The 19,378-nt window shown below is 45.6% G+C and overlaps 1 protein-coding gene across 2 annotated transcripts in view; it reads right to left on the bottom strand.

Moving 5' to 3' along the window:
• LOC128700072 (methyl farnesoate epoxidase) overlaps positions 1-19,378 on the bottom strand; it is a 106,524-nt gene that overhangs the window by 59,070 nt on the left and 28,076 nt on the right. For both annotated transcript variants that reach the window (XM_070086889.1, XM_070086890.1), the window contains exons 2-5: positions 16,630-16,732; positions 10,257-10,493; positions 6,829-6,995; positions 1,329-1,454 (exon numbers count right to left, since the gene is read on the bottom strand). In XM_070086889.1, coding sequence (XP_069942990.1) covers positions 1,329-1,454; positions 6,829-6,995; positions 10,257-10,493; positions 16,630-16,708 — 609 coding nt within the window. In that variant the 5' untranslated portion in view covers positions 16,709-16,732. The remainder of the gene's footprint in view (positions 1-1,328; positions 1,455-6,828; positions 6,996-10,256; positions 10,494-16,629; positions 16,733-19,378) is intronic.

Below are 19,378 nucleotides of genomic sequence, written 5' to 3'. Positions count from 1 at the left end.
AACATTTATGAAGGGGCTCAGGGAAACCGGCAGGCCGGACTTGAGTCCTGGAGATGGGAAGTACAGTGCCTGCACTCTGAAGGAGGGGTGTTAATGTTGCAGTTTAAAAACTGTAGTGTAAAGCACCCTTCTGGCAAGACAGTGATGGAGTGAATGATGGTGAAACTTTTTCTTTTTCGGGCCACCCTGCCTTGATACTTTTAAGCGAGCTATTTACATCCCCTTTATCCCCAAATATCATTGAATACTCCCTAATAACATTTGAATACTTCCAAATATCATTGAATACTCCCTAATAACATTTGAATACTTCCAAATATCATTGAATACTCCCTAATAACATATGACTTCTCTAACTCAGCCATCAAACTACATTCTTAATCACACATTTCATTAACTGAAAACTACATCTCATCCACAAAAATACATACTCATAATAAAAGTTTACTCACTCATTCACCAGACTTTACAACAAAAACACAAAAACTAAGATATGAAATGAGCACAAAAAACATGAACACAAACCTATCACACAGACACTTAGAACATGATCACCACCAACTAAAACATATCGTATACACAAAAAAATATAAGACAACCACCAACTAAGACATAACATAAACACCAAAAACTAAGACATGATTACTGGCTAAGCATCCGTTGTCGTACCCCAGCTAGGTTGTACATCTTACTTCACACACAATAGATCACTGCATATTGATGAGTTAAACATTTTGAGATTAAGAAGACTGATAATACTAAATTTCCCTTTCGTGGAATATTGGGAGAATGAGACGATATGATAACCACCAATAACAGTCAATAAAAAAAAATGTGTTTAGGACAAAAAGCTGCGAGAAAAGGCAGTGTAGAAACACTGTCTCTAGTATGTATTTTTAAATAAATTGGAATGAGCTACAGAAGCTGTAGTAAGTATAAAACCTATTTTAGTGCAAAATTATTTAAAAGGAGGCGGGACACCATGAGTGATGTTCATTTCCTATAATTACAAATGAATAACTACAAATAAGTAGCTACATAGACACGGGATAAAGAATTAAAGACATAAAGCTGTAGAATAAGTTTTTATTGTTCCAACGTATCGCTCTGTGTAGAGTTGATAAAAATCTTCTAAGGGAAATTCGTTGTCACAATAAAAACTTCCTCTACACGTTTTTTTTTTTCCGTGTACAAACACACACACATAATCCTGCAAAATTCCCATATAATTAACACCAAACTAAAGTATAAGCAGACGCTCATGTAACAAATATGCTCGACGGAACAGGACCTTGGTAAAATAAATAGTGAAACTGTTGACAACTTACATTTCCGGAACGAAACAACTCGTTGAGTATATTGACGAGGTGAAGAAGTCTTCCGTCCTTCCTGCTGAACCTGGTGCCTCCCATCAGCGCCCACAGGATGTTAATGGCTGATACACCTACCATGCCCTGACAGTCACACATAAATACTTATTAGTGCGTAAGTTTGCATGCGAATAAAAAATGTTTACTTACATGTGTATGGGCTGCCTCGCTTATACGCAACCATTCCCGAAGTGAGTGTAGCAACAGCGCCTTCTATGGCGCTTAGGATTTCATTAACGTTAATAAATTTAATAAAAAAGTAATGTCGATTATTCTAAGTAAATATTAGTCTACTTGGAGGGTATATCGGGATCACCGCCCACACGACCAGGACCATCACCAGAGCTAATAAGTTTAAAAAAACAGCTTATTACTCCTGGTGATGAGAGAGATTTTCCAGTCAGTTGAACATCGTGTTCTAGTGTCTTTGTAACATTGTTTTCCTACTGACATCTTACTTAGAGTATATCTGGAGAGGGTTCATGTATCAGCGTCCCCGTGGCCTAGTCTGTGACCAGGCCTCGTGGTGAATCAGGGTCTGATCAACCAGGCTGTTACTGTTGGCCGCGCGTAAACAGACGTAGGAACCACAGCTCAGCTGATCAGGTACTGGCTTTAGTGCCTGTCCAGTGCCTTCTTGAAGATAGCCAGGGGTCTATTCGTAATGCCCCTTACGTATGCTGGGAGGCAGTTGATCAGTCTTGGACCCCTGAGACTTATAGTGTTGTCTCTTAATGTACTCGTGGCGCCCCTGCTTTTCATTGGTGGGATGTCGCATCTCCTGCCGAGTCTTTTGCTTTCGTAGGGATTAATTTTCATGTGCAAATATGTTACTAATCCCCCTAGGATTTTCCAAGTGTATATTATCATATATTTTTCTCGCCTGCGTTCCAGGGAATACAAATCAAGGGACTTCAACCATTCCAAGTAATTTAGGTGCTTATGTGTGCCGTGAAGGCTCTCTGTAGATTCTGCGGGTTAGCAATTTCGTCTGCCTGGAAAGGGCCCGTTAGTATACAGCACTATTCCAGAGTAGAGAGAACAAGCAATTTTGAAGAAAACCATGATGGGCTTAGCATCCCTAGTTTTGAAGGTTCTCATTATCCATCCTAAAATTTTTCTAGCAGATGCAACACATACATTATTGTGGTCTTTGAAAGTGAGATTGTCTGACAATATCACTCCCAGATCCTTCACAATAGTCTTTCGCTCTATCGTGTAGCTGGAATTTGTTTTATACTCTGATACAACATCAATTTCCTCAAGGTTTCCGTATCGGAGTAATTGAAATTTCTCTTCATTGAACTTCATATTGTTTTCTGTGACCCAGTTAAAGATTGGTTGATGTCCGTTTGGAGTCTTGCAGTGTTGTTGATGGATGATACTGTCATGGAAGTTCGGATGTCATCCGCAAAGGAAGACACGGTACTGTGGCTTATATTTCTATGTCAGATATAAGGATGAGGAACATAGTGGGAGCGAGTACTGTGTAATGGGAGCGAGTACTGTGTAATGGGAGCGAGTACTGTGTAATGGGAGCGAGTACTGTGTAATGGGAGCGAGTACTGTGTAATGGGAGCGAGTACTATGTAATGGGAGCGAGTACTGTGCAATGGGAGCGAGTACTGTGTAATGGGAGCGAGTACTGTGTAATGGGAGCGAATACTGTGTAACGGGAGCGAGTACTGTGTAATGGGAGCGAGTACTGTGTAATGGGAGCGAGTACTGTGTAATGGGAGCGAGTACTGTGCAATGGGAGCGAGTACTGTGTAATGGGAGCGAGTACTGTGTAATGGGAGCGAGTACTGTGTAATGGGAGCGAGTACTGTGCAATGGGAGCGAGTACTGTGTAATGGAAGCGAGTACTGTGCAATGGGAGCGAGTACTGTGTAATGGGAGCGAGTACTGTGTAATGGGAGCGAGTACTGTGTAATGGGAGCGAGTACTGTGTAATGGGAGCGAGTACTGTGTAATGGGAGCGAGTACTGTGTAATGGGAGCGAGTACTGTGTAATGGGAGCGAGTACTGTGTAATGGGAGCGAGTACTGTGCAATGGGAGCGAGTACTGTGCAATAGGAGCGAGTACTGTGTAATGGGAGCGAGTACTGTGTAATGGGAGCGAGTACTGTGTAATGGGAGCGAGTACTGTGTAATGGGAGCGAGTACTATGTAATGGGAGCGAGTACTGTGCAATGGGAGCGAGTACTGTGTAATGGGAGCGAGTACTGTGTAATGGGAGCGAATACTGTGTAACGGGAGCGAGTACTGTGTAATGGGAGCGAGTACTGTGTAATGGGAGCGAGTACTGTGTAATGGGAGCGAGTACTGTGCAATGGGAGCGAGTACTGTGTAATGGGAGCGAGTACTGTGTAATGGGAGCGAGTACTGTGTAATGGGAGCGAGTACTGTGCAATGGGAGCGAGTACTGTGTAATGGAAGCGAGTACTGTGCAATGGGAGCGAGTACTGTGTAATGGGAGCGAGTACTGTGTAATGGGAGCGAGTACTGTGTAATGGGAGCGAGTACTGTGTAATGGGAGCGAGTACTGTGTAATGGGAGCGAGTACTGTGTAATGGGAGCGAGTACTGTGTAATGGGAGCGAGTACTGTGCAATGGGAGCGAGTACTGTGCAATGGGAGCGAGTACTGTGCAATAGGAGCGAGTACTGTGTAATGGGAGCGAGTACTGTGTAATGGGAGCGAGTACTGTGTAATGGGAGCGAGTACTGTGTAATGGGAGCGAGTACTGTGTAATGGGAGCGAGTACTGTGTAATGGGAGCGAGTACTGTGTAATGGGAGCGAGTACTGTGTAATGGGAGCGAGTACTGTGTAATGGGAGCGAGTACTGTGCAATGGGAGCGAGTACTGTGTAATGGGAGCGAGTACTGTGTAATGGGAGCGAGTACTGTGTAATGGGAGCGAGTACTGTGTAATGGGAGCGAGTACTGTGTAATGGGAGCGAGTACTGTGTAATGGGAGCGAGTACTGTGTAATGGGAGCGAGTACTGTGTAATGGGAGCGAGTACTGTGTAATGGGAGCGAGTACTGTGCAATGGGAGCGAGTACTGTGTAATGGGAGCGAGTACTGTGTAATGGGAGCGAGTACTGTGTAATGGGAGCGAGTACTGTGTAATGGGAGCGAGTACTGTGTAATGGGAGCGAGTACTGTGTAATGGGAGCGAGTACTGTGTAATGGGAGCGAGTACTGTGTAATGGGAGCGAGTACTGTGTAATGGGAGCGAGTACTGTGTAATGGGAGCGAGTACTGTGTAATGGGAGCGAGTACTGTGTAATGGGAGCGAGTACTGTGTAATGGGAGCGAGTACTGTGTAATGGGAGCGAGTACTGTGTAATGGGAGCGAGTACTGTGTAATGGGAGCGAGTACTGTGTAATGGGAGCGAGTACTGTGTAATGGGAGCGAGTACTGTGTAATGGGAGCGAGTACTGTGTAATGGGAGCGAGTACTGTGTAATGGGAGCGAGTACTGTGTAATGGGAGCGAGTACTGTGTAATGGGAGCGAGTACTGTGTAATGGGAGCGAGTACTGTGTAATGGGAGCGAGTACTGTGTAATGGGAGCGAGTACTGTGTAATGGGAGCGAGTACTGTGTAATGGGAGCGAGTACTGTGTAATGGGAGCGAGTACTGTGTAATGGGAGCGAGTACTGTGCAATGGGAGCGAGTACTGTGTAATGGGAGCGAGTACTGTGTAATGGGAGCGAGTACTGTGTAATGGGAGCGAGTACTGTGTAATGGGAGCGAGTACTGTGTAATGGGAGCGAGTACTGTGTAATGGGAGCGAGTACTGTGTAATGGGAGCGAGTACTGTGTAATGGGAGCGAGTACTGTGTAATGGGAGCGAGTACTGTGTAATGGGAGCGAGTACTGTGTAATGGGAGCGAGTACTGTGTAATGGGAGCGAGTACTGTGCAATGGGAGCGAGTACTGTGTAATGGGAGCGAGTACTGTGTAATGGGAGCGAGTACTGTGTAATGGGAGCGAGTACTGTGTAATGGGAGCGAGTACTGTGTAATGGGAGCGAGTACTGTGTAATGGGAGCGAGTACTGTGTAATGGGAGCGAGTACTATGTAATGGGAGCGAGTACTGTGTAATGGGAGCGAGTACTGTGTAATGAGAGCGAATACTGTGTAATGGGAGCGAGTACTGTGTAATGGGAGCGAGTACTGTGTAATGGGAGCGAGTACTGTGTAATGGGAGCGAGTACTGTGCCTGTTCTATTTGTGAGGAAGTTATTGATCAATCTACCAACTTTTCCTTCACGACTGATCCAGAACGCAGATGCTCAACAAGGAATTATGTAAAGTTTATTAAAGTAAATTCTCTCTTGTTTGTAATTCAAGCAAATGTACACAACTTGTTTCTCCCTCCGCTGGAGTAATTGACTAAAATATTCCAGAAAAAAAACTGTTTTTTTTTGTTGGCTATGTATTGTCTCTTGAACAAAGTGCTCTTAATCATGAAGGATCTTTTTATCTATGTACCTGGCCCGGGGAGCAAGTATTTCATTGTTAATGGACTGATTTATGTTGATGCAAGACAGAATGATATCGGCCATTTTTATTGACTGTTTTTTGTTTACTGTGTAGATGCTTGTCTCTAGCATTATTATATAGCATTTATTGGGAAGTTCTAAACCTGTATCGCTCATACACTTCCTTGTCTCGCCCAGCACACTGTTAAAAGCTCTAATATTTAAGAACACAATGGATTAATGTGACCTTGGCCGACACTACACCTCCCATTGCGTGTACCTTATTTATATCTGCATTAACTGTTAATAGTCCCGCGTATCATCGTCCCCGCGGCCCGACCTCATACCAGAACTCTTGGACTGAACAACAGATATGACGGAATGAAGAATTAAGGAACACACAAGAAAAATATAATGAGTTTTTGCTCAATGTAAGTTGATGTTCATAAGAATTACAGATCGTCTAATATGTTTATGGAACAATAAAAAGAAAATCAGTCCTGCCACAAAACAAAACGTTTAACATGTTTCAGTTTCAATATTCATATGACAAGATAGTTGCTTCCTGAGTATCTGATATCTAGCAATCTATTTTGTTTGTCAATTTATTCCTTTTCGTCCACCCAAAAATAATCCAATACAGAGAGATACGTCGTCCAGTTTTCATTCCTAACTTATTTACTTGTAATAAATCATGTGCCTGGCTAAAACAAATTCGAATGTTTGCATGGAAGATAATGTAGAACACTGCAAAATTCACCTCACCAGAGCATGAGAAACTACTGGATAATCTAACACTGAGATATTTTAATGTGATCGAGATATAAATTTGTGTAAATTCTTGAGTACAAACACCGTGCATGTTTGTTGCTCCCTAAATGTGTTCAACGTAAAGATAACAGTATATAATTGTAAATAATCTTATGTAACAATCTTAGTAATGTTGGTCCACAGTATTTAATTACCTGGAGTGAGATGCTGCCTTTGGTCTCCTTGATCTCCTTGATAAGTTCGTTGGCTTCCTCTTGGATAACTTCCTCATGGGAACGCTTACCGAACCCCAGATCACGAAACTTGTGCAGTGTGAACCGCCTCTGTTCCTTCCAAAAATCATTCTCCACAAACATTACCCCTGCCGGATTATGTATAAATTGTGTAGTTATGACAAAATGTAAATCTGTGTTCCATACACATATTTGTTTAGTTGAATGACAAGTGAAACAGCAGTCAAGACTAGATCTAAGAAGCTGTGAATGTATATCAGTGGTAGGATATTCCGACAACTTTGTTCATAAGATACAATATGAGATTTATGACATTTTTATTGAGAGGCTGTTTCACCCACCAGGAAGTTTATCAATTCAAAATTCATTAAGTCCCCGGTGGACTAAACGGCTTCTCAATAAACCAAATATTATTATTATTTTTTTTTATTATCACACTGTCCGATTCCCACCAAGGCAGGGTGGCCCGAAAAAGAAAAACTTTCACCATCATTCACTCCATCACTGTCTTGCCAGAAGGGTGCTTTACACTACAGTTTTTAAACTGCAACATTAACACCTCTCCTTCAGAGTGCAGGCACTGTACTTCCCATCTCCAGGACTCAAGTCCGGCCTGCCGGTTTCCCTGAACCCCTTCATAAATGTTACTTTGCTCACACTCCAACAGCACGTCAAGTATTAAAAACCATTTGTCTCCATTCACTCCTATCAAACACGCTCACGCATGCCTGCTGGAAGTCCAAGCCCCTCGCACACAAAACCTCCTTTATCCCCTCCCTCCAGCCTTTCCTAGGCCGACCCCTACCCCGCCTTCCTTCCACTACAGACTGATACACTCTTGAAGTCACTCTGTTTCGCTCCATTCTCACTACATGTCCGAACCACCTCAACAACCCTTCCTCAGCCCTCTGGACAACAGTTTTGGTAATCCCGCACCTCCTCCTCACTTCCAAACTACGAATTCTCTGCATTATATTCACACCACACATTGCCCTCAGACATGACATCTCCACTGCCTCCAGCCTTCTCCTCGCTGCAACATTCATCACCCATGCTTCACACCCATATAAGAGTGTTGGTAAAACTATACTCTCATACATTCCCCTCTTTGCCTCCAAGGACAAAGTTCTATGTCTCCACAGACTCCTAAGTGCACCACTCACCCTTTTCCCCTCATCAATTCTATGATTCACCTCATCTTTCATAGACCCATCCGCTGACATGTCCACTCCCAAATATCTGAATACATTCACCTCCTCCATACTCTCTCCCTCCAATCTGATATCCAATCTTTCTTCACCTAATCTTTTTGTTATCCTCATAACCTTACTCTTTCCTGTATTCACTTTTAATTTTCTTCTTTGCACACCCTACCAAATTCATCCACCAATCTCTGCAACTTCTCTTCAGAATCTCCCAAGAGCACAGTGTCATCAGCAAAGAGCAACTGTGACAACTCCCACTTTATGTGTGATTCTTTATCTTTTAACTCCACGCCTCTTGCCAAGACCCTCGCATTTACTTCTCTTACAACCCCATCTATAAATATATTAAACAACCACGGTGACATCACACATCCTTGTCTAAGGCCTACTTTTACTGGGAAATTATTTCCCTCTTTCCCACATACTCTAACTTGAGCCTTACTATCCTCGTAAAAACTCTTCACTGCTTTCAGTAACCTACCTCCTACACCATACACCTGCAACATCTGCCACATTGCCCCCCTATCCACCCTGTCATACGCCTTTTCCAAATCCATAAATGCCACAAAGACCTCTTTAGCCTTATCTAAATACTGTTCACTTATATGTTTCACTGTAAACACCTGGTCCACACACCCCCTACCTTTCCTAAAGCCTCCTTGTTCATCTGCTATCCTATTCTCCGTCTTACTCTTAATTCTTTCAATAATAACTCTAAGATACACTTTACCAGGTATACTCGACAGACTTATCCCCCTATAATTTTTGCACTCTCTTTTGTCCCCTTTGCCTTTATACAAAGGAACTATGCATGCTCTCTGCCAATCCCTAGGTACCTTACCCTCTTCCATACATTTATTAAATAATTGCACCAACCACTCCAAAACTATATCCCCACCTGCTTTTAACATTTCTATCTTTATCCCATCAATCCCGGCTGCCTTACCCCCTTTCATTTTACCTACTGCCTCACGAACTTCCCCCCACACTCACAACTGGCTCTTCCTCACTCCTACAAGATGTTATTCCTCCTTGCCCTGTACACGAAATCACAGCTTCCCTATCTTCATCAACATTTAACAATTCCTCAAAATATTCCCTCCATCTTCCCAATACCTCTAACTCTCCATTTAATAACTCTCCTCTTCTATTTTAACTGACAAATCCATTTGTTCTCTTGGCTTCCTTAACTTGTTAATCTCACTCCAAAACTTTTTCTTATTTTCAACAAAATTTGTTGATAACATCTCACCCACTCTCTCATTTGCTCTCTTTTTACATTGCTTCACCACTCTCTTAACCTCTCTCTTTTTCTCCATATACTCTTCCCTCCTTGCATCACTTCTACTTTGTAAAAACTTCTCATATGCTAACTTTTTCTCCCTTACTGCTCTCTTTACATCATCATTCCACCAATCGCTCCTCTTCCCTCCTGCACCCACTTTCCTGTAACCACAAACTTCTGCTGAACACTCTAACACTACATTTTTAAACCTACCCCATACCTCTTCGACCCCATTGCCTATGCTCTCATTAGCCCATCTATCCTCCAATAGCTGTTTATGTCTTACCCTAACTGCCTCCTCTTTTAGTTTATAAACCTTCACCTCTCTCTTCCCTGATGCTTCTATTCTCCTTGTACCCCATTTACCTTTTACTCTCAGTGTAGCTACAACTAGAAAGTGATCTGATATATCTGTGGCCCCTCTATAAACATGTACATCCTGAAGTCTACTCAACAGTCTTTTATCTACCAATACATAATCCAACAAACTACTGTCATTTCGCCCTACATCATATCTTGTATACTTATTTATCCAAATAATGTCTTATTAATAAATAAAAATTCTGAAATTCTAGTAATCCAGGAGGGACCGAAGCCTCTCAACTTTGCTCTGCAAAGTATTGGTTACTTGTATAACAACGATCAAATTGCTGCTCTACACATTGTGAATAGGATCAACACCATATTTTATATTAGCATCCCAGCTGTGGGTAACATCACTGCAGTGAGACATTTAGACAGTTTGTAAACTGACCTCAGAGTTCTTAAACTGATGCAAGATCTATGGAGTTGTAGCATCCAATACCCGTAAGGAAATGAGATAGATCTGGCAAAGAATTGTCTGAATAATGTATGCATATATTATTTTTAATAAAAGAGCTTTTGCTTCATCAACTGACCTCTTTGTTTGTCATTAAAGAAAATATTGGAAAATATATTTTCAGGTCGTCCATCAAGGTCATCGTTGAGGATTGACTCCTTAACCGCCTCCCAGCCGTTGACGATGATGGTCGCTTGTGAGCCGAAGTAGAGACCAATGATGTTACCGTAAGTGGACGACATCTGCCAGAGTTGCTTGTAGATATGCTCACTCTTCATGTTAGGTAGATACCCAACCAAAGGTAGCCGCACCGGACCTAGTTAAAAAATGTTATATATTTTACAATAATCTACTCCGAAGATGCAAGTTGTGCAGTGATGGCCTCGGATAATCTAACAAAAAGGCTTAAGAAAAAACATTGATACTTCTCCTTCAGGCTGATTGAATATTCTACTCCAACTTCCTCCCTATTCTTTATATAGAAACTTTAATATTTTGTGTAAAATGATGTATAAGTTTTAAAGGATACATTGACGGTACAAAGATGTTAGTATAAAAAACAAAATGCAAAAAGTTTGAGAGATACATAAGAAATTCAAAGGTGAATTTAACAAAACTTTTCATCCATATTTAAGCTGTACTGTTACAGTGAGACGGTGGAGCAGAAAACGCTGCCCTGGCAGTTTTCAAAAGACATCCCACATGAAGGTGTTATTTATTCCACACGTGACCTGACTGGTACTGAGGTGACCTGAGGAAGCAGGTGTCACTAACAATGAGGTACCCACCTGGGGAAGCAGGTGTCATTAACAATGAGGTAATCACCTGAGGAAGCAGGTGTCACTTACAGTGGCGTGCTCACCTGGGGAAGCAGGTGTCACTAGCAATGAGGTACTCACCTGAGGAAGCAGGTGTCACCTACAGTGACGTGCTCACCTGGGGAAACAGATGTCACTAGCAATGAGGTACTCACCTGGGGAAGCAGGTGTCACCTACAGTAAGGTACTCACCTGAAGAAGCAGGTGTCACCTACAGTGACGTGCTCACCAGGGGAAGTAGGTGTCACTTGCAATGAGGTACTCACCTGGGGAAGCAGGTGTCACCACAGTGACGTGCTCACCTGGGGAAGCAGGTATCACTAACAATGAGGTACTCACCTGAGGAAGCAGGTGTCACCTACAGTGACGTGCTCACCTGGGGAAGCAGGTGTCACTAGCAATGAGGTAATCACCTGAGGAAGCAGGTGTCACTTACAGTGGCGTGCTCACCTGGGGAAGCAGGTGTCACTAGCAATGAGGTACTCACCTGAGGAAGCAGGTGTCACCTACAGTAATGTACTCACCTGGGGAAGCAGGTGTCACCAACAATGAGGTACTCACCTGGGGGAAGCAGGTGTCACTAACAATGAGGTGCTCACCTGGTGAAGCAGGTGTCACCAACAATGAAGTACTCACCTGGGGAAGCAGGTGTCACTAACAGTAAGGTACTCACCTGGTGAAGCAGGTGTCACTAACAATGAGGTACTCACTTGGGGAAGCAGGTGTCACTAACAATGAGGTACTCACCTTGGGAAGCAGGTGTCACTAAGAATGAAGTACTTACCTGGGGAAGCAGGTGTCACTAACAATGAGGTACTCACCTTGGGAAGCAGGTGTCACTAAGAATGAAGTACTCACCTGGGGAAGCATTTGTCACTAACAATGAGGTACTCACTTGGGGAAGCAGGTGTCACTAACAATGAGGTACTCACCTTGGGAAGCAGGTGTCACTAAGAATGAAGTACTCACCTGGGGAAGCAGGTGTCACTAACAATGAGGGACTCACTTGGGGAAGCAGGTGTTACTAACAATGAGGTACTCAACTGGGGAAGCAGGTGTCACTAACAATGAGGTGCTGACCTGGAGAAACAGGTGTCACTAACAACGAGGTACCCACATGGGGAAACAGGTATCACTAACAATGAGGTACCCACCTGGAGAAGCAGGTGTCACTAACAATGAGGTACTCACCTGTGGAAGCATGTGTCACTAACAATGAGGTGCTGACCTGGAGAAACAGGTGTCACTAACAATGAGGTACCCAACTGGGGAAGCAGGTGTCACTAACAATAAGGTGCTGACCTGGAGAAACAGGTGTCACTAACAATGAGGTACCCACCTGGGGAAGCAGGTGTCACTAACAATGAGATACCCACCTGGGGAAGCAGGTGTCACTAACAATGAGGTATCCACCTGGGGATGCAGGTGCCATTAACAATGAGATACCCACCTGGGGAAGCAGGTGTCACTAACAATGAGGTACCCACCTGGGGAAGCAGGTGTCATTAACAATGAGATACCCACCTGGGGAAGCAGGTGTCACTAACAATGAGGTACACACCTGGAGAAGCAGATGTCACTAACAATGAGGTACTCACCTGGGGGAAGCAGGTGTCACTAACAATGAGGTGCTCACCGGTGAAGCAGGTGTCACTAACAATGAGGTATTTACTTGGGGAAGCAGGTGTCACTAACAATGAGGTACTCACCTTGGGAAGCAGGTGTCACTAAGAATGAAGTACTCACCTGGGGAAGCAGGTGTCACTAACAATGAGGTACTCACCTGGGGAAGCAGGTGTTACTAACAATGAGGTACTCAACTGGGGAAGCAGGTGTCACTAACAATGAGGTACTCACCTGGGGAAGCAGGTGTCACTAACAATGAGGTACTCACCTGGGGAAGCAGGTGTCACTAACAATGAGGTGCTGACCTAGAGAAACAGGTGTCACTAACAACGAGGTACCCACATGGGGAAACAGGTATCACTAACAATGAGGTACCCACCTGGAGAAACAGGTGTCACTAACAATGAGGTACTCACCTGGGGAAGCAGGTGTCACTAACAATCAGGTGCTGACCTGGAGAAACAGGTGTCACTTACAATGAGGTACCCACCTAAGGAAGCAGGTGTCACTAACAATGAGATACCCACCTGGGGAAGCAGGTGTCACTAACAATGAGGTACCCACCTGGGGAAGCAGGTGTCATTAACAATGAGATACCCACCTAGGGAAGTAGATGTCACTAACAATGAGGTACCCACCTAGGGAAGCAGGTGTCATTAACAATGAGATACCCACCTGGGGAAGCAGGTGTCACTAACAATGAGGTACACACCTGGAGAAGCAGATGTCACTAACAATGAGGTACTCACCTGGGGGAAGCAGGTGTCACTAACAATGAGGTACTGACCTGGGGAAACAGGTGTCACTAACAATGAGATACCCACCTGGTGAAGCAGGTGTCGCTAACAATGAGGTAGTCACATGGGGGAAGCAGGTGTCACTAACAATGAGGTACTCACCTGAGGGAAGCAGGTGTCACTAACAATGAGGTGCTCACCTGGGGAAGCAGGTGTCACTAACAATGAGGTACTCACCTGGGGAAGCAGGTGTCACTAACAATGAGGTACCCACCTGGGGAAGGAGATGTCACTAACAATGAGGTACCCACCTGGGGAAGCAGGTGTCACTAACAATGAGGTACTCACCTGGGAAAGCAGGTGTCAATAGCAATGAGGTACCCACCTGGAGAAGCAGGTGTCACTAACAATGAGGTACTCACCTGGGGAAGCAGGTGTCACTAGCAATGAGGTACTCACCTGGGGAAGCAGGTGTCACAAACAATGAGGTACCCACCTGGAAAAGCAGGTGTCACAAACAATGAAGTACTCACCTGGGGAAGCAGGTGTCACTAACAATGAGGTACTCACCTGGTGAAGCAGATGTCACTAACAATGAGGTACTCACCTGGGAAAGCAGATGTCACTAACAATGAGGTACCCACCTGGGAAAGCAGGCGTCACAAACAATGAGGTACTCACCTGGGAAAGCAGGTGTCACTAACAATTAGATACTCACCTGGGGAAGCAGATGTCACTAACAATGAGATACTCACCTGGGGAAGCAGATGTCACTAACAATGAGGTACCCACCTGGGGAAGCAGGTGTCACTAACAATGAGGTACTCACCTGGGAAAGCAGGTGTCACTAACAATGAGGTACTCACCTGGGGAAGCAGGTGTCACTAACAATGAGGTACCCACCTGGGGAAGCAGGTGTCACTGACAATGAGGTACCCACCTGGGAAAGCAGATGTCACTAACAATGAGGTACCCACATGGGGAAGCAGGTGTCACTAACAATGAGGTACCCACCTGGGGAAGAAGGTGTCACTAACAATGAGGTACCCACCTGGGAAAGCAGATGTCACAAACACTGAGGTACCCACCTGGGAAAGCAGGTGTCACTAACAATGAGGTACCCACCTGGGAAAGCAGGTGTCACTAACAATGAGGTACCCACCTGGGAAAGCAGGTGTCACTAACAATGAGGTACCCACCTGGGAAAGCAGGTGTCACTAACAATGAGGTACTCACCTGGGAAAGCAGGTGTCACTAACAATGAGGTACCCACCTGGGAAAGCAGATGTCACTAACAATGAGGTACCCACCTGGGAAAGCAGGTGTCACTAACAATGAGGTAACCACCTGGGGAAGCAGGTGTCACTAACAATGAGGTACTCACCTGGGGAAGCAGATGTCACTAACAATGAGATACTCACCTGGGGAAGAAGGTGTCACTAACAATGAGGTACTCACCTGGGGAAGCAGGTGTCACTAACAATGAGGTACTCACCTGGGGAAGCAGATGTCACTAACAATGAGATACTCACCTGGGGAAGAAGGTGTCACTAACAATGAGGTACTCACCTGGGGAAGCAGGTGTCACAAACAATGAGGTACCCACCTGGGAAAGCAGGTGTCACTAACAATGAGGTACCCACCTGGGAAAGCAGGTGTCACTAACAATGAGGTACCCACCTGGGAAAGCAGGTGTCACTAACAATGAGGTACCCACCTGGGAAAGCAGGTGTCACTAACAATGAGGTACCCACCTGGGGAAGCAGGTGTCACAAACAATGAGGTACCCACCTGGGAAAGCAGGTGTCACTAACAATGAGGTACCCACCTGGGGAAGCAGATGTCACTAACAATGAGGTACCCACCTGGGAAAGCAGGTGTCACAAACAATGAGGTACCCACCTGGGGAAGCAGGTGTCACAAACAATGAGGTACCCACCTGGGAAAGCAGGTGTCACTAACAATGAGGTACCCACCTGGGAAAGCAGGTGTCACTAACAATGAGGTACCCACCTGGGGAAGCAGATGTCACTAACAATGAGGTACTCACCTGGGGAAGCAGGTGTCACAAACAATGAGGTACCCACCTGGGGAAGCAGGTGTCACAAACAATGAGGTACTCACCTGGGGAAGCAGATGTCACTAACAATGAGGTACCCACCTGGGGAAGCAGATGTCACTAACAATGAGGTACCCACCTGGGGAAGCAGATGTCACTAACAATAAGGTACCCACCTGGGAAAGCAGGTGTCACTAACAATGAGGTACCTACCTGGGAAAGCAGGTGTCACAAACAATGAGGTACTCACCTGGGGAAGCAGATGTCACTAGCAATGAGGTACCCACCTGGGGAAGCAGGTGTCACTAACAATGAGGTACCCACCTGGGAAAGCAGGTGTCACTAACAATGAGGTACCTACCTGGGAAAGCAGGTGTCACTAACAATGAGGTACTCACCTGGGGAAGCAGATGTCACTAACAATGAGATACTCACCTGGGGAAGAAGGTGTCACCAACAATGAGGTACTCACCTGGGGAAGAAGGTGTCACAAACAATGAAGTACTCACCTGGGGAAGCAGGTGTCACCAACAATGAGGTATTCACTTGAGAAAGCAGGTGTCACAAACAATGAAGTACTCACCTGGGGAAGCAGGTGTCACTAACAATGAGGTACTCACCTGGGGAAGCAGATGTCACTAACAATGAGATACTCACGTGGGGAAGAAGGTGTCACTAACAATGAGGTACTCACCTGGGGAAGAAGGTGTCACAAACAACGAGGTACCCACCTGGGAAAGCAGGTGTCACTAACAATGAGATACTCACCTGGGGAAGAAGGTGTCACTAACAATGAGGTACCCACCTGGGGAAGCAGGTGTCACTAACAATGAGGTACCCACCTGGGAAAGCAGGTGTCACTAACAATGAGGTACCCACCTGGGAAAGCAGGTGTCACTAACAATGAGGTACCCACCTGGGGAAGCAGGTGTCACTAACAATGAGGTACCCACCTGGGGAAGCAGGTGTCACTAACAATGAGGTACCCACCTGGGAAAGCAGGTGTCACTAACGATGAGGTACCCACCTGGGGAAGCAGGTGTCACTAACAATGAGGTACCCACCTGGGAAAGCAGGTGTCACTAACGATGAGGTACTCACCTGGGGAAGCAGGTGTCACTAACAATGAGGTACCCACCTGGGAAAGCAGGTGTCACAAACAATGAAGTACCCACCTGGGAAAGCAGGTGTCACTAACAATGAGGTACCCACCTGGTGGGAAGCCTCGAGGTTTGCGGGAGCCCAGGTAGAGGAACCAGGCCAGCAGAGCCACTAACACCAACAACAACATCTTCAACACGTCTTTGCAATTACTCTGAAGTTAAAGAAAATAAATGTAAAGATTTATCAACATTTGTATATTTTTCCTGAGCATAAATTTATTTTCTTCGTATAAATAAAAAATATGAATAAAATATAATATTTCAGTAATTATTTTGGAGACAGTTTGCGGGTATATTTTAATTGTTGATAATTTCACCAGAAACAATGAAATGTCAAGTGACACGATAATATTAACATAAGCTTCGAGATATGTTAGAAAGAGTGTCTTGGAGAAGGCAGGGAAGTCTATGTGAAAATAGCAGTTTCCTATATAACTGAGTTCCTGCAGGTGACATCCCGGTTTACTGACTAGTAACTGGTTAGCCGTGTTGGAGGTCAACTATACACACATGTTGGAGGTCAACCATACACACATGTTGGAGGTCAACCATACACACATGTTGGAGGTCAACCATACACACATGTTGGAAGTATAACCAGTTTGTTTGGTGAACTGAAAGCGTGGAGTAAATGATAATTCTTCGGAGGCTTCTTACTTTATTGTTAAGTCGTGGTGGGTACACAGGCTTGTGTGTTGTGCCCATGGCCCGGGAGGGCCATGCCCACGAGGGAGAGAGAGTAGGCCTTTTTAACTGAGTGAAGGGTGTCGCCAGAGTGAGCGTGAGGCAAGGGCAGGCAGGCTGGCGTGCCCACCGAGAGGCCTGGCTACAGAGGGCAGCGCCTTAGTGCCGCGAAATATGAGATAAGCTGGCAGACAGCATGGGCTGTCTGTGCAGACAGTACAGGCTGTCTACATATGCTCGGCCACCTACCGCACGTCGTCCCGATGCAACAATACTGGTGGTAAAAGAAACTCGGTCTCTCTCTCGTAGGAACAGGGCACAGAACACAAAATAAAAACATATATATACATATGGACATGGAAGAAAAACTTCCTACAGGGAGGGAAGAAAAAAACATGTGGGGTGTGCTAAACATCGTGATCATAGGCAGTGAGCGTCGAAGGGCATCACTGCACGCCTTCCTGCGTCTGGACAGATACTGCAACACAGGAGACATCGCTGCGGCTGAGCTGTGACGTAACAGGGTATGGTCTCCTCTGGAACGGTGAAGCAGTCATCGTAGGAGTAGGAGTCGCTGCAGGTTTTCACTCAACCTGGGGCACGACATGCTGGTGCCCTCGAGTGAGGCGTCGACAAAACTCGGCAACTGGGCAGGACTTCTGGCAAGCAGCTCAGGAGGACACTTCTTGACTGGTACTGTCGCTGGGCTGTCACTGCCGGCGAGCGTGGAGAGAGTTGTGGAGCGAGTCGTGGCAGAGACGACTGGGCGAAACATCTGGGAGTCGTAACATCATACACCAGACTGCAGTGAGCGAGCTAGCAGTCAAAGCGACATCTTCTTTGTGCAGGAGCTCACTGAAGCTTGACACGAGGCTGACACAGTGCCTACCGACAGGGCTAACTGCGGCTTGACGAGTGTCATTCTCTGGGCAGTTGGAGTTATAGCAGAGGTTAGTCTAAGCGTCCCCAGACTTGTTTCTCTACATATAACTGCACTCTGAAGGTCTGGAGGTGAAGTGAAACAAATCTCGATGGGAATCGTAGCAGGTACGATTCTGCAGAACATCACGAGCGATGAGCATAAGAGCTTTCTGTACAAGGGGGCTCATATGCTCAGGGGCTGACTAATAACAGCTGTGAAACACACTGGTCACATCGGGTGACTTAGCTCAGTGGTGCTACTCAGGTCTGGCTCAGACCTCACTGGACACACGGAAACTACACACACCTGCAGTACATGTGGTACACTAACATGTGAGAACACTGACTGAGAGGAATTAATTAACACACGACATATATCTTCTCTCAATCTTCTCGACAATACTGAAATAATTACTAGAAACACTCGATGTGACATCATGTGTGATGTCAGGCGTGATGTCGCGAGGTGACGTCAGCAGCACTGTGACGTCAGCAGACATCTCGAGGTGATGTCAGGCAGACATCGTGACGTCATGAAGTCGGGCAGCATCGTCGGTGACGTCGTGAAGTCGGGCAGCAGACCACAGCATGTGGCCTGGGGCATCTGGCAACTCACGTGGCTCGTAGGTCCACATGGCGTCGTCCACACCCCACGTGGCGTCGGGATCCACGTAGCGTCGTGATCTACGTGGCATGCTGATCCACATAGCTTCGAGTGGCGTGAGGGCACTCGGATACACAGCTCTGGCAATGAATTCACGTGGAAAACAGCAGAAAACACAGCAGAGGGAGTGGGCAGTGGTGAGTAGTGTATAGTAGGCTGGTGAGGTGTGAGTAGGGTGAGCATGGGCAAGGTGAGGAACGGCCACTTCTTCCTCCTCCTCCCCCACCCACAAACACGTGGAGAAGCTCACACTGGACGCAGAAATCACCACAAAACTCACCTCTGGCTTGCTGAAACAGCTGTGCTGAGCTGAACAACAACAGCAACTTACAAGTGATGCTGAACATGTGACTTGAGAAACAGCGTGGGACGCTGTAGCGTGGGGTCACTGGGACGCCACTTACAATTCTTGAAGAAATTCGGCAAATTTCGGCTGGATCCTGCTTGTACCTGTGTCTGGATGCTCAAACGCGCAGACGCAACATCAGGATAACTCGTTGAGAGAGGATGCTTCTTGTATTGGGTGATA

This window comes from Cherax quadricarinatus, chromosome 20 (assembly GCF_038502225.1).
Source record: "Cherax quadricarinatus isolate ZL_2023a chromosome 20, ASM3850222v1, whole genome shotgun sequence".
Taxonomy (NCBI): Eukaryota; Metazoa; Arthropoda; class Malacostraca; order Decapoda; family Parastacidae; genus Cherax; species Cherax quadricarinatus.
This window is presented reverse-complemented; position numbering and strand designations above follow the sequence as displayed.